This window comes from Neoarius graeffei, chromosome 25, assembly GCF_027579695.1.
Source record: "Neoarius graeffei isolate fNeoGra1 chromosome 25, fNeoGra1.pri, whole genome shotgun sequence".
In the NCBI taxonomy this organism is placed as follows: Eukaryota; Metazoa; Chordata; class Actinopteri; order Siluriformes; family Ariidae; genus Neoarius; species Neoarius graeffei.
In genome coordinates, this window is record NC_083593.1 from 2,212,872 (window position 1) to 2,228,108 (window position 15,237).

The 15,237-nt window shown below is 43.6% G+C and overlaps 1 protein-coding gene across 1 annotated transcript in view; it reads left to right on the forward strand.

Annotated features, from left to right (window-relative positions):
• Positions 1-1,164: 1,164 nt before the first annotated feature.
• LOC132873844 (CXADR-like membrane protein) overlaps positions 1,165-15,237 on the forward strand; it is a 65,235-nt gene continuing 51,162 nt past the window's right edge. The window contains exon 1 of the mRNA XM_060909651.1: positions 1,165-1,405. Within this exon, the coding sequence (XP_060765634.1) occupies positions 1,369-1,405 (37 nt within the window). The 5' untranslated portion in view covers positions 1,165-1,368. The remainder of the gene's footprint in view (positions 1,406-15,237) is intronic.

The following is a 15,237-nucleotide window of genomic DNA, read 5'->3' on the forward strand; positions in this document are numbered from 1 at the left end:
ATTTTTTGACCATATTCAAAAGTCTAATGGTGGCACCATGAGGTTCATTTTTTGCTTATTTTATGTTTTTGCATGGGTGGCATGGTGGTGTAGTGGTTAGCGCTGTCGCCTCACAGCAAGAAGGTCCGGGTTCGAGCCCCATGGCCAGCGAGGGCCTTTCTGTGTGGAGTTTGCATGTTCTCCCCGTGTCCGCGTGGGTTTCCTCCGGGTGCTCCGGTTTCCCCCACAGTCCAAAGACATGCAGGTTAGGTTAACTGGTGACTCTAAATTGAGCGTAGGTGTGAATGTGAGTGTGAATGGTTGTCTGTGTCTATGTGTCAGCCCTGTGATGACCTGGCGACTTGTCCAGGGTGAACCCCGCCTTTCACCCGTAGTCAGCTGGGATAGGATCCAGCTCGCCTGCGACCCTGTAGAAGGATAAAGCGGCTAGAGATGATGAGATGTTTTCGCGTAAGGTTTGAATCACAATGTTGAACTCCATTTATTGATTTCTTGTGAGCCAGAGATGATGTTAAGAACCTTTGCAAGGGATTGAGAAGCATTAATGTGATTCATAATACATTTGTATTGTTTAAAAGTAGTTGAACAATGATTCAATGAGCAGCTAAAACTCAAACTGTGCTTGATAATATATTTAGAATATGTACTAAAAATGTGTATCTAAGATATTTGGTATACTCTATAAGGTGCCATAATGTTTCATGAAAAGTGATCGAAATTTTGTCATAAAAGTCATAAAATAGCAGCTTTTTCCATAACTTTGAGCTCCTGGTGCCACCATTAAACTTTTGAATTTTGTCAAAATATTTCACCCAGTGTGTTTTCTTACCAAAAGGAACATAAAAACAAAAATGCATCATGATCGGAGGAACTTTTCATTTTTAGGGGGCAGCTGATGCACCCCACTGTGGATCATCACATGCAGATGGATTGTAGCACAAAATGGACAAATCCTATCTGCAGGTCCGTGGAAGGAGTGTGTGTGTGTGTGTGTGTGCGGTTTCAGACTGTAGAGGTCCCACTTCTCCTCACACACTCACACACCTTCACGGCTCCCGGACTGCGCGCGCTCGCCGGTGTGTGTGTGTGTGTGTGTGTGTGTGTGTGAACGGGAGCGCACGCGAGGCAGGACGGAGCCGCGCATCCGCCGGAGAGAGGAGGGAATTCAGCGCACCGGAACTTCCCCGGTTTGGGCTGCTGCGCGGCGGAGAGGAGGATGCGCACAAGACGCAGCGGCGGTTCCCGAAGTCTTGCGCTTGCACAGACCGACCTCTGATCCGGCTTTTTCTTTTTGTTCTTTTTTCCCCTGAATGACCCGGGCTCGTCCTGTGCGCGCCACTGCATCAGGGTTTGTCCGGGACCCTCGCGATGTCCGCTCCCCAGGGGCCCCTGATGCTGCTGCTGGGTGAGTTTGAGGTTTTGCATTGAGGAGCTTACAGCACGGGTTTGTTTGTTTGTTTGTTTGTTTGTTTGTTTGTTAACCATTCACTTTCCCGTAGTGCTTTTTGAAATCCTTTATTTACTTATGCATATCTTTAGTGTGTGGAATTATACATACTTTGTTGCTATATTTATTTATTTATTTATTTATTTATTTAATCTTTTAATATATTAATTATTTATTTAATCTCAATAATTCCACATTATGGCATTAACTTTGATGCAAAATGTTTATTTATTTATTTATTTATCATCCGCATCCCATAATGCTTTTTTCTTTACTTATTTATGTCTTTGCTTTCTGTTTTATATGAATATCACACTGTGATTTTTTTTTTTTACAATTTATATGTTTACTTATTGATGCATCTGACTGCTGACGCCCTACAAAATCCTTTTAAAAAAAATTATTTACCTGTTATTTGAGGGTGGCACGGTGGTGTATTGGTTAGCACTGTCACCTCACAGCAAGAAGGTCTGGGTTCGAGCCCCGTGTCTGCGTGGGTTTCCTCCGGGTGCTCCGGTTTCCCCCACAGTCCAAAGACATGCAGGTTAGGTTAACTGGTGACTCTAAATTGAGCGTAGGTGTGAATGTGAGTGTGAATGGTTGTCTGTGTCTATGTGTCAGCCCTGTGATGACCTGGCGACTTGTCCAGGGTGAACCCTGCCTTTCGCCCGTAGTCAGCTGGGATAGGATCCAGCTCGCCTGCGACCCTGTAGAACAGGATAAAGCGGCTACAGATAATGAGATGACCTTTTATTTTCAGTCGAGTCTTACCTTCAAACTTTTTACACACATGATTTATTTACTTTATTCATTTTACTCATGTATTGTTATGACACATTCTGTAAGTGCTGGCAACTATTTATAACAATATTCATACCTTTTTATTTTTAATTTTTTTGTAATTATTATTTTCAGTTTCATTACCTTGAGGAACTCGTACTGTTTGACTTTTTGCTCCAGTGAATGAGGGTGTTGGTGTCACTGGCGACTCACCCACCGGCTGTGATTTACTTCTGATTAGTTTTGATGTGGTGTTTTATTAATCAGCAGCGAGAGTCTGTGTAAAAGTTGAAGATGGATGGTTTGTGTGGTTTCTGTGATTTAGCATTCTGCCTCGTGGTGCAGATTTGCCGACATTATGATATTCCATTGTTGAATCATGGCCTGACTCAAGAGCCTGGCCTCATGCCGTTGGGAATTTCAGCAGGGGACAGGACTGTCCATTAGGGCAGAAGTGAAGAACTGCCTCAGCCGTGTTTACTGATGGACTTGCAGTCTGCTGTGGCAGAGCTGAACACTCACACACACACACACACACACACACACTTCACATTCTGCAGTTGCAGTTCTACAGAAATCCATCAGCTATGGTCCTGTAGATCCGTGATCAAGCAACATTTGGGAATTTCAATACTTACACCCAGACACCTGATCCGATCTGTCAGTTCATCCACATACACTCAAACTCAGTCAGAGACACGCCCATCAAACACTTCTGAGCGTCCAGTGTTTGAATGTATTCCAACTAGCAATAATTTCTCTTTATATGCCCTTCAGAGGAGATACTACTCTGCCCCACACTGACCCACACTGCTCCCACACTGACCCACACTGCTCCCACACCAACCAGCACCGCTACCACACCAACCAGCAAGAGTTTTCCTTGCCACCGTCGCCACAGGCTTGCTCATTGGGGATAGATTAGGGATCAAATTAGCTCATGTTTAAATCGTTCAAATTCTGTAAAGCTGCTTTGCAACAATGTTTATTGTTAAAAGTGCTATACAGATAAACTTGACTTGACCAGCACTGCTCCCACACCAACCAGCACTGCTCCCACACCAACCCACACTGCTCCTATGCCAACCCACACTGCTCCCACACCAACCAACACCAACTCACACTGCTCCCACACCAACCAGCACTGCTTCCACACCAACCAACGCCAACTCACACTGCTCCCACACCAACCAGCACTGCTCCCACACCAACCAGCACTGCTCCTATGCCAACCCACACTGCTCCCACACCAACCAACGCCAACTCACACTGCTCCCACACCAACCAGCACTGCTCCCACACCAACATACACTGCTCCCACACCAACATACACTGCTCCCACACCAACCCACACTGCTCCCACACCAACCAACACCAACTCACACTGCTCCCACACCAACCAGCACTGCTCCTATGCCAACCCACACTGCTCCCACACCAACCAACGCCAACTCACACTGCTCCCACACCAACCAGCACTGCTCCCACACCAACATACACTGCTCCCACACCAACCAGCACTGCTCCCACACCAACCCACACTGCTCCCACACCAACCAACACCAACTCACACTGCTCCCACACCAACCAGCACTGCTCCCACACCAACATACACTGCTCCCACACCAACCAGCACTGCTCCCACACCAACCCACACTGCTCCCACACCAACCAACACCAACTCACACTGCTCCCACACCAACCAGCACTGCTCCTATGCCAACCCACACTGCTCCCACACCAACCAACACCAACTCACACTGCTCCCACACCAACCAGCACTGTTCCCACACCAACATACACTGCTCCCACACCAACCAGCACTGCTCCCACACCAACCCACACTGCTCCCACACCAACCAACAACAACTCACACTGCTCCCACACCAACCAGCACTGCTCCCACACCAACCAGCACTGCTCCCACACCAACCAGCACTGCTCCCACACCAACCCACACTGCTCCCACACCAACCAACACCAACTCACACTGCTCCCACACCAACCAGCACTGCTCCCACACCAACATACACAGCTCCCACACCAACCAGCACTGCTCCCACACCAACCCACACTGCTCCCACACCAACCAACACCAACCCACACTGCTCCCACACCAACCAATGCCAACTCACACTGCTCCCACACCAACCCACACTGCTCCTATGCCAACCCACAATGCTCCCACACCAACCAACGCCAACTCACACTGCTCCCACACCAACCAGCACTGCTCCCACACCAACTCACATTGCTCCCACACCAACCAGCACTGCTCCCACACTGAGGAGACATTATTGAACGTTTTAATGAAGGAGCCTCTTGTGTCAGTTCTTTGTAACAGTCTGAGGTAAAGCTGTAACTTTTTTGTTTTCTGGCATCTTCAGCACAGAGGAAGTTAGACTTCTGTAGTTTCAAAGTAACATGACAAGCTGCACTTTTTTATTGTATTAATGTCAAGTTAGAGAAAAAAACAGAAGCTGTTGGGGGAACGACTGTCTATAGCTGCTATAACACAAGTAACGCTGTGGGATAAGAAGAATAAATCACTCCTGAGCGTTCTGTTATCGGAAAATAATCCACTTCTGGGTGGGAACAGTACCATCACTACATCGTATCTCACAGAATGTTCAGGACATTGAGTTCTCATGGCTCAAGAACCTGATTTTTTTCCCTCCTGCTCACATCTTGATTTATTTTGTTCCTGCAGTCCTGCACATGAAACAGTGAATCTGTTTAAAGCACAAGTTAAAGATGAGTTTCAGGTCTGTGTTTAAAGCTGGATCTCTGGGGCAGCAGAAGTATCGGTCAGATGCACAGCCGGAGTTTAGGAAGTGACATCTTGCTACACGCTAACCCTGTACTTCTTCTCTCCTCTCTCTTTTCTCCTGCCTGCACTCTGAGTCCCTCATCCAAACCACTGGAATAACAACAGCTGGAAAAAGTCAGGTAGTTAAGCGTATGGAGCAGCTCGGCCTGTTTGACCCTGCGTGTTCGTGCGACAACCTCTTGAGGTGATTAGCATTCGCGACAGGTTCCATGAGGTGCTTGGAATGCTGAACAGCTTGGCATCTGACCCTTCATTACTTAGTGATTCAGGTTTTTTTTCTTTTTAATTCATAAGCTAATTCACTTGGTTTGGCTCCTTGTACTGGAGTAATGCTAATGCTTTCTTGTTGGTAATGTTAGCATCTCGCTGCTACTAACGCTAATCCTGTGTGTAAACGTAACTGTAACCATTTTTAAGAATTTTTTTGAATGAAATTACAATCATAATAGACTATTTATACAAATAAGCTACAGAGAAGAATGTCATTTGGAGGCGTGGCCTTTGCGTCTGTCAGTCCCAGGAGAGGAGGTGTGGTCGAAGTACATCAGTACCGTAAAGGAGGCAGGGTCACTGTGTCTGTTCATCCCAGTGAAGGAGGCGTGGCCTTTCACTAAAAATAACGACAAACAAATTGAATATGTGTGATATCATGTGATTACAAAACAGCCATGAACCGATCACGGCACGTCATGCAGGTGGAACTGGATGTAGGATGATGACATGCTGTGTGTGTGTGTGGTGGGAGGACATGGATGCCACTCTGATTTGGAAAAGCGCTGTGACACGGCTCTCGGTGAGCGGCGTCCCCCTGCTGAGATGTGCTCTGCTAATTAAAGACAGCAGTACGTTCCTCTGGGGACTCACACAGCCACCCACCAAACACACACACACACAATGTGAAGCTGGACTGAACACAGAGTTCACAACTAGCCGTTAGTGTCTGCTTTTATTAGAAAACACGCTCTGCAGGAGGGATGTGCTACTCGAGCTACTACGATTCCCAAGAGAGAACTTCAAAGAAGTTTCATAAAAGTAGCACACACACACACACACACACACACTCTACTCGCCCATTGCTTCATGTTTGATCTTCCTGAAGTTCATCTCGTCCATGGGGAACATTCTGAAGATCGTCCTCGTGTAAAGCATCTTGGAGGCAGATTGTGGCTTTGCTCAGTGTGTGATGTTTGATTACAGATTTTGTAAATTTAATAAACATGGAGGGCGGCACGGTGGTGTAGTGGTTAGTGCCGTCGCCTCACAGCAAGAAGGTCCGGGTTCGAGCCCCGGGGCCGGCGAGGGCCTTTCTGTGCGGAGTTTGCATGTTCTCCCCGTGTCCGCGTGGGTTTCCTCCGGGTGCTCCGGTTTCCCCCACAGTCCAAAGACATGCAGGTTAGGTTAACTGGTGACTCTAAATTGAGCGTAGGTGTGAATGTGAGTGTGAATGGTTGTCTGTGTCTATGTGTCAGCCCTGTGATGACCTGGCGACTTGTCCAGGGTGAACCCCGCCTCTCGCCCGTGGTCAGCTGGGATAGGATCCAGCTCGCCTGCGACCCTGTAGAACAGGATAAAGCGGCTACAGATAATGAGATGAGATAATAAACATGGATACACTTCAGCGATGTGTACGCGCTTCTAAAACAAATAACTGATGAAGGAGAAGATTTCAGGGCTGTGTGTCGCTTTAAAACATGATGCCGTGAATGAATGGAACGCGTACAACAACAAAGATGTGATTCAATATCGTACAAATTATTGATTTTTATCAGAGAAAAAAACCTTGAACTTTACTTCCTTAACACAGAGGCCACGCCTCCTTTTTGAGACAGACGTACAAAAGCCAAGCCTTCTTTACTAGATTCTGACATGTAGCGCAGCTACGCCCCCTCTTTGAGACTGACATTTATAAAAGCCACACCTCCTCCACGGTGATTAAAAGGCACAGCGGCCACGCCCCCTCTTTGAGACTGACGTGTCCAACAGCTCCACCTCTATCATTAGTTACTGACAGATATAGAGACCACGCCTCTAACTGACAGAGAGAGCATTCCTCCATGCACAATAGCCCCTCCCCTTTTGGCCACACCTCCTTCACTGTAACTATGAGTTGCATGATAATATCCTTATAAAAAACATGCATAACTTAAATGTTATTTTTGAGCTGACCAATAAATAAATAAATAAACAAACAAATAAAGACAAGTGCAAAACAGTTGAAAAGCTCAGTTTCATTAAGGAGTTTTGTTTAACAACCCAGAAACAAACCGAAATAGTGGCACCATCTGTTCAGTTCTGGCCAAGAGGAACGAGAGAGAGAGAGAGAGAGAGAGAGAAGGAAGGAAGGAAGGAAGGAAGGAAGGAAGGAAAGTGCTAACATTAGCCCTCTGCAGTTTAAGCTCAGGTTAAATGTGAAACAAAATCAACAGCTACATCACAAGCACTAATCAGTCACAGTTCTCTGGCGTAAAATCTTTCGGCGATTTATCTCTCAGATGAATGAGCGTCATGCTAATCGTCTGCGTCAGTGATTATTCTTCATCTTGGAGATGAGGTGAACCTTCGTGGCCAGACACTCTGCTCTTATCCACTTCTCCACAAATGTAGGGTTTGAGTTCAGGGTGGCCGAAAAAGAAGCACATGCTTTTAATAAAGCTGTGTGTTTTCTCTATAAACATTCTCCTCAGGTAGCCTGGCGCTAACACCCCCCTCCCCCGCCCCCACTGCGAAGCCGGCCTGCCAAGCTAACTCATAAATCTGAGGAAAGATATTTACATAAAGTTTCACAAATACTACAAGGCGCATCTTTCTTCAGAACGTCAGCCATGTTAAAGAGATTCCTTACCGTATGCTAACAAAATACACTCGTTCATTTTCAGTGCCATTTCAGTCACTTACAGTCTGAAAGTACTGTATTACCCATAATGCACTGTGAGTGATGTCAATAAGTTTTAAAGATTAAAAATTTATGTTCGCTCTGTCTAAATTTGGCTTATCTTGATTTCCATCAAAAGGCTAGCTCAAGCAGGAAGCGCTGAACACGTACTCACTGCTACAAAGACTGAGAAAGCCAACGATGTTGCCATGATGACAAGCATAAACAGGTTAGCTTATACACTACCGTTCAAAAGTTTGGGGTCACTTTGAAATGTCCTTATTTTTGAAAGAAAAGCACTGTTCTTTTCAATGAAGATCACTTTAAACTAATCAGAAATCCACTCTATACATTGCTAATGTGCTAAATGACTATTCTAGCTGCAAATGTCTGGTTTTTGGTGCAATATCTCCATAGGTGTATAGAGGCCCATTTCCAGCAACTATCACTCCAGTGTTCTAATGGTACAATGTGTTTGCTCATTGCCTCAGAAGGCTAATGGATGATTAGAAAACCCTTGTACAATCATGTTAGCACAGCTGAAAACAGTTGAGCTCTTTAGAGAAGCTATAAAACTGACCTTCCTTTGAGCAGATTGAGTTTCTGGAGCATCACATTTGTGGGGTTGATTAAATGCTCAAAATGGCCAGAAAAATGTCTTGACTATATTTTCTATTCATTTTACAACTTATGGTGGTAAATAAAAGTGTGACTTTTCATGGAAAACACAAAATTGTCTGGGTGACCCCAAACTTTTGAACGGTAGTGTACGTTAGCTTCAGTGGCGGCTGGTAGTCTTTCAAACAGGGGAGGCTGGTCGGTTACGATATTTCCAGATTTTAAAAGAAAAAAGAAAAAAAAAACACATCAGTTTTGCCCATACTCTTGCCTCTGATCTGGCTGATTGTTGGCAGGGTCACAAACTGTGAAATAACAGGTTCTTTTGGCCCATTAGCCTACTGTCCAATATACATGATGGTGGTGTTGGGGGGGTATATTTTAATATTTTATATTTTAAAATTGTGGCATGTTGTTTAAAAACTGATCATTATTGAAAGCAGCTCTTTGTCAGGAACCTCAGCAGTAACAGCAGAGTGTTCTGGAATAGGCACAAGCACTGACCTTGGGGAGCCAAACATAGAGCTGGGTGCTACACATTTCATTCAGTGACACTTTCCCTATATTTTACTTATTTTGACTGAGAAATGTTTTATTGACAATTTTGATAACCCTTCACTTTTAATCCAGGTCTGTAGTGTGAAATGTTCTCGGCTGTGTTTTTGTTTAAAAACGTTTTCCAAATTGTAGCTGTGTTTAATTCATATCCAGAGAAATATATATTCCAATATAATATACTTAGCAAAACATTTTAAATAGATTCTATATTTTTGGTCCATCCATGACATATTACTAAAGTAGCCTATTTACTGTTGTTGATGTGGATCACTTGCTGTTAGCCAATTCACTTTCTCGTACCAGGAGAGCTGAAAGGAACGAGTATTATTCCCTACCTTTTTCACCAAGTCAATTTGAGGCGTTGGTCTACCCTGCTCTTTAATTTTAACTTTTTCCTCGAAAGGAAGACTGGCAAATGGCTTCGCCAAAATTAAATCAGCAATGCTTGGCATCCGTGCGCAGCTTTCTTGCTAGCTGACTAGCCCCCTCAAGTTCAAGTTCAGTCACTCAAATAAACGAAATTTCTGGAACTAAGATAGCAAACTTGACAACACTATATTTACACTTTATTTACAATGAAAATATATACAAACTAAAAAAGCCGGTAGAAACCGTATGTAATGAATGAAATCGAAATGTAAGCTGATCTCTTACAATACGCCACAGCACTTGCGAATCTGCATGGGACTGAACTGAGATTCACCGCTGCCTGTCTATATTTGAAACGAGCTGTCAATCAAAGAAAATATCCGGCCGCTTTCACCAATCACCAGTCTCCTCGCGGAAAGCTTTGCCATGTCCCTCTCATTGCCTCCCACTGTAAGGCTGGGAGTCCGTGGGCGGGCATTTTCGCAGTATTTGTCCAATAACCGTCTTGCATTTTGAGATTGCAAAGCGCAGAGCTCCCAAATGCCATTGAAGTGCACTGAGGCTGGGCTGCATCGCGCTGTCACGAGGGGGAAAAACTCACGCACACATTAGGCGAACTGGGGAAAGTTATAACGGAATGATTTTGCACTGTAGTGGGTTGACCACATATATTTCTATGATTCTGGATCTGAAATAGCAATGTTATAAGGTCGGCTATAACATAAGCCTAGCGCAATTCATCCTACACGATGTTTGTCATTTTTAGAGGAGGCTGAGCCTCCCTCGTTGTCTTAGAGCAATCGCCCGTGGTTAGCTTATTGCTAAGTGGCAAGAAGAAAAATGACCACTCCTTCATTAGCATTATGTTAGCATAACAAGTGTATTGCTATGGTAGCAAGAGTCATGCTCATATAATGCTAACATTTCCATAATGTTTCACAAATGTTTTCATTTGTTTTTTCGATCACCTCAGACGTAGCTTGCTAGCTAGCAAAGCATTAAATAAGCTACATAAATAAGCTACACACAGCTATATTATGGGGCAGCACGGTGGTGTAGTGGTTAGCGCTGTCGCCTCACAGCAAGAAGGTCCGGGTTCGAGCCCTGTGGCCGGCGAGGGCCTTTCTGTGCGGAGTTTGCATGTTCTCCCCGTGTCCGCGTGGGTTTCCTCCGGGTGCTCTGGTTTCCCCCACAGTCCAAAGACATGCAGGTTAGGTTAACTGGTGACTCTAAATTGAGCGTAGGTGTGAATGTGAGTGTGAATGGTTGTCTGTGTCTATGTGTCAGCCCTGTGATGACCTGGTGACTTGTCCAGGGTGAACCCCGCCTTTCACCCGTAGTCAGCTGGGATAGGATCCAGCTCGCCTGCGACCCTGTAGAACAGGATAAAGCGGCTACAGATAATGAGATGAGACAGCTATATTATGACATTGAAACAATACTCTTTTTTACATTTTCTTTCTTTATTTTTTTTGCTAAAATCTTTTCGAACGCGGTCATAAACATTATTCTAATGTCACCGCTCTCTGTCAGGATTCTCTAGCACTAGATTTTAGCTCTCAGATTGTCACAATAACACTCGTTCTGCTACCATAATGCTAACATTAAGCTTGAATGAATCCTATATTCAGTTATGACTCAGCAAAATAATCTGCTTCACATCCTGATGTTCTTTGCGTCTCTTATTTCCTCCTGTTATCACCTCATACATGGCTTGCTAGCAAGCAAAATATTAGCTAGATGTTAAATAAGCTACAATAACTCCAAGCTCAGGCATCGAGACAGCGTCCTGTTCTGTTTTCTTAACTTCTGTATGTTGATTATGGAAGAGTTACGGAGTAGCTGGAGTAGTTTTACCCATAATGCTATGTGAGCAGTTGGTTTATAAATAACGTGTAAAAAGAAAGTAATGATATGATTGTTCACACTGTTAGAATTTAGCTAAGTGTCTTGATTACGGTTTAGCGCTAGCTTGTGCGCTCGCTTGTAATTATACCTTGGTTTCCAGAAATTGTTCCACATTTCCTGTGAGGATTTGTGAGCAATAGATTCCAGCTAGCAAGAGCTAATAAATAAACATTAGCTTGTGTGAGGTGGATTTTTTTTTTATGTGTTTAATGCAGGGCTTTGAACCGGTTCAAGGAACGAAAACGAAAACCGGGAACTTTTTCTATTTCACATGGAACAGAAACGAAACCAGAAACTTTATTATTTTTTATGTTCCGGAACAGAAACGTTTATTAAAAATAATGGTAACCGGTTAATACCGGTTTTTATTTCGTTCCTCAAAGTTTCTGTAGCCTACAAATAGTCCTTCTTCTCCTGCGCAAGTTTCTATGACCCGCTGGGGTTCACTTCCTGTGTGACGTTCGCTGATTGAATGGAGAGAGCGGGAAGGTGGACTACTAGTGAGTAAGTGCATTACTGAGTGTCTGAGCAAAGGAGAGCCTGAATGTTGCAACCTCCCTATTGGCTGTTTGTAAAAATGTATCAGTTGTTGCCCCTCCCACGGGAATCATCGCGGGCTCGAGAGACGAGACCTGACGAGTTAGTTCGTTGGTAGCAGAACAAAATGTCTGGACACAAATCGGGTTTTCAGAAAAGGAAAGAAAATAAATGGAGGGTCGAAAATACAAAAAAGGAGGCAGAAAATGCAAAACGAGTTTTAAGGTAGGACAAATGGTTACTTTTCTGAGGCAGCCTGCCGTGGCTGCCTGCAGGCTTATTTATTATAGCCCATTTAGTTAAAATAGTTTATATAAAATGTTTATAGTTATAGTTATGTGATGGTTGTCCTGATTTAGACTGGTGGTTTTTTTTTTTTTTGGGGGGGGGGTTTGTGCGATGTTGCACCCGGGTCCAGATTGGGGCAGAACCGGCCCTGGCTACATTTCAGGTGTAGTTTGTTTTATGTATGTATGTACTTGCATAGATGTGTACTTGGTCTTCCAATATGGTGCCTAACAAAATCTCGCGGCGCGGTGACGTCATGCGGTAGCCCTCTATAGGGCCTGACTAGCCTTTGGTAACACACCAAACGAATTCTCTTTCATTTTTGGCACTTTTTCTGTTCGTGTAGATGGGAAGACATACTGAGAATCCAAATCGCCAACATTTGAAATAATAATTGTTTTGAATTATTTCTTGTCTTATTTAATGAAGGTTGTAATAGAATTAGCCTACATTTGGCTTAAGCTGGATGAGACAGAGACATAATTTTATAGCCATTTGTTAAACAGCTGAGAGGGAACGTAATTAACCGTTCCGGGAACGAAATTTTTTTGTTCTAACCGGTTCGGGAACGTCTATTTAATGGTGGAACCCAAAACCGGAAACGTTAAAATTCTGTTTCTGTTCGGAACGAACCAATAGGAAAAAAATTCCGGTTCAAAGCCCTGGTTTAATGTGTTTTAAGCTGTTTTTTTCTTTATTATCGTCTCGCTGCAATACCTACAGCTATATTCCTACAGCTAGCGCACCAAGTGGACGCACACAGGTGGAGTGAATTATGTCTAAAAAAAAAAAAAGAAACCATTTGAGGAGGGTGAAGCAAATCAGCTCTTCCTGTTTTCTCCTCATCGGTCTGGTAGCAATTTAGCAATTTCGGCAGCTCATCTCTCACACACACTTTTTTCCGTTTTGTGGTCAGTGAGAGTCTGTCATGGAGGCACTGCGGAGCAGAAACATCTGGAAAGGATGCAGGTTGCACAAAGTTTCTTTTGGTGTTGTAAAAGAAGGAGGTGTGTGTTTTCACTTAAAGCTAAATATGTGTAGTATAAATACGGAGGGGGCGGCACGGTGGTGTAGTGGTTAGCGCTGTCGCCTCACAGCAAGAAGGTCCGGGTTCGAGCCCCGGGGCCGGCGAGGGCCTTTCTGTGCGGAGTTTGCATGTTCTCCCCGTGTCCGCGTGGGTTTCCTCCGGGTGCTCCGGTTTCCCCCACAGTCCAAAGACATGCAGGTTAGGTTAACTGGTGACTCTAAATTGAGCGTAGGTGTGAATGTGAGTGTGAATGGTTGTCTGTGTCTATGTGTCAGCCCTGTGATGACCTGGCGACTTGTCCAGGGTGTACCCCGCCTCTCGCCCGTAGTCAGCTGGGATAGGATCCAGCTCGCCTGCGACCCTGTAGAACAGGATAAAGCGGCTACAGATAATGAGATGAGATTATAGAAAACCACGCTTTGATTGGTCAAGAAATTCGGACTATTTCTTGATAATCACCTCGAGCGACTTCGCAAAATGGCGGCTAATCGATTTGTCACCGTAAGTGAGGAAGAATTACAAATGATGAAAGAAAATGCTGTTCCTAAAAGCACTAGAGATGCTCCAAAGTTTGGTCTAAAACTATTTAAAGGTAAGGTGGGATTGGGATTTATTTTAAAATAAAGTATTTTATGTGACTTGGCGTTGATAAGTGACACAAGTCTGCGCTGTGCCAATATTACATTTACATCCTGCTTTTGAAGTTTGAAATACATTTTTTTTTAAAATTTAATATGATTTTTATTTTTTAAAAATAATCGTCTGTCTGTTTATACTAAAACAATTATCTGCTTCAGGCTCAGTGAATATCAGTCACACACAGGACACTTTTTTCGATGGAATAAAAACGTGTACTATTCCCTTTTAGCCGGTTTCATGTCATTTAGTTCGATAGCATGCAATATTGTTAGCGTATCGCTTATCCTACGTGTATGACGTCACTCTACCCAATGGAGAATGAGCGTTGAATATGGTTTACGATGTTGCATGTTTGTCAAGACAACATGACGTCACACGTCAGAGACGTAAAACTTCCACGTTTGCGAGCGACTGTGACAATTTGTAAACAAACATGGCCGCCAGGTTTGCTTCATTAAATACGGAAGATTTTGAGAGAATTTTGAAAGAGAAAGACGCGTTGAACACCTGAAAGGAATGTGTATGTATAATAATAATAATAATGATAATAATAATAATATTGGCTAGCTGTTTTTTGTGGTCTATCAGATATATTCCATTCAGCTACTCGTCTTCAACTCGTTCAGTATCATGCTAGCTGAATGGAATATATCTGATAGATCACGAAAAACAGCCAGACAATATTATTTAAATAATTGTTAATTATAAGAATCAGCTCGACTCAAACCTGTTACCTGAACACGTTCAGAACATTCTACAGGTCACACATTCAGCAGCAAGTTACATCGTGTGAATTTCCTGAAGATCATGAGAAGAAGAAGGAAAATTATTTTCACTAAGTTTTGTTCTTTTTTTCAGTCGTTTCGTATCGTGGTACTGATTCTGTCACTTCTTCTGCACTTCAGCACAAAACTTGGAACTCAAATTATTGATTCAAAATCAATTATTAGTTTTTAAAAAAGAAATACAGTGGTGCTTGAAAGTTTGTGAACCCTTTAGAATTTTCTATATTTCTGTATAAATATGACCTAAAACATCATCAGATTTTCACACAAGTCCTAAAAGTAGATAAAGAGAACCCAGTTAAACAAATGAGACAAAAATATTATACTTGGTCATTTATTTATTGATGAAAATGATCCAATATTACATATCTGTGAGTGGCAAAAGTATGTGAACCTTTGCTTTCAGTATCTGGTGTGACCCCCTTGTGCAGCAATAACTGCAACTAAACGTTTGCGGTAACTGTTGATCAGTCCTGCACACCGGCTTGGAGGAATTTTAGCCCGTTCCTCCGTACAGAACAGCTTCAGCTCTGGGATGTTGGTGGGTTTCCTCACATGAACTGCTCGCTTCAGGTCCTT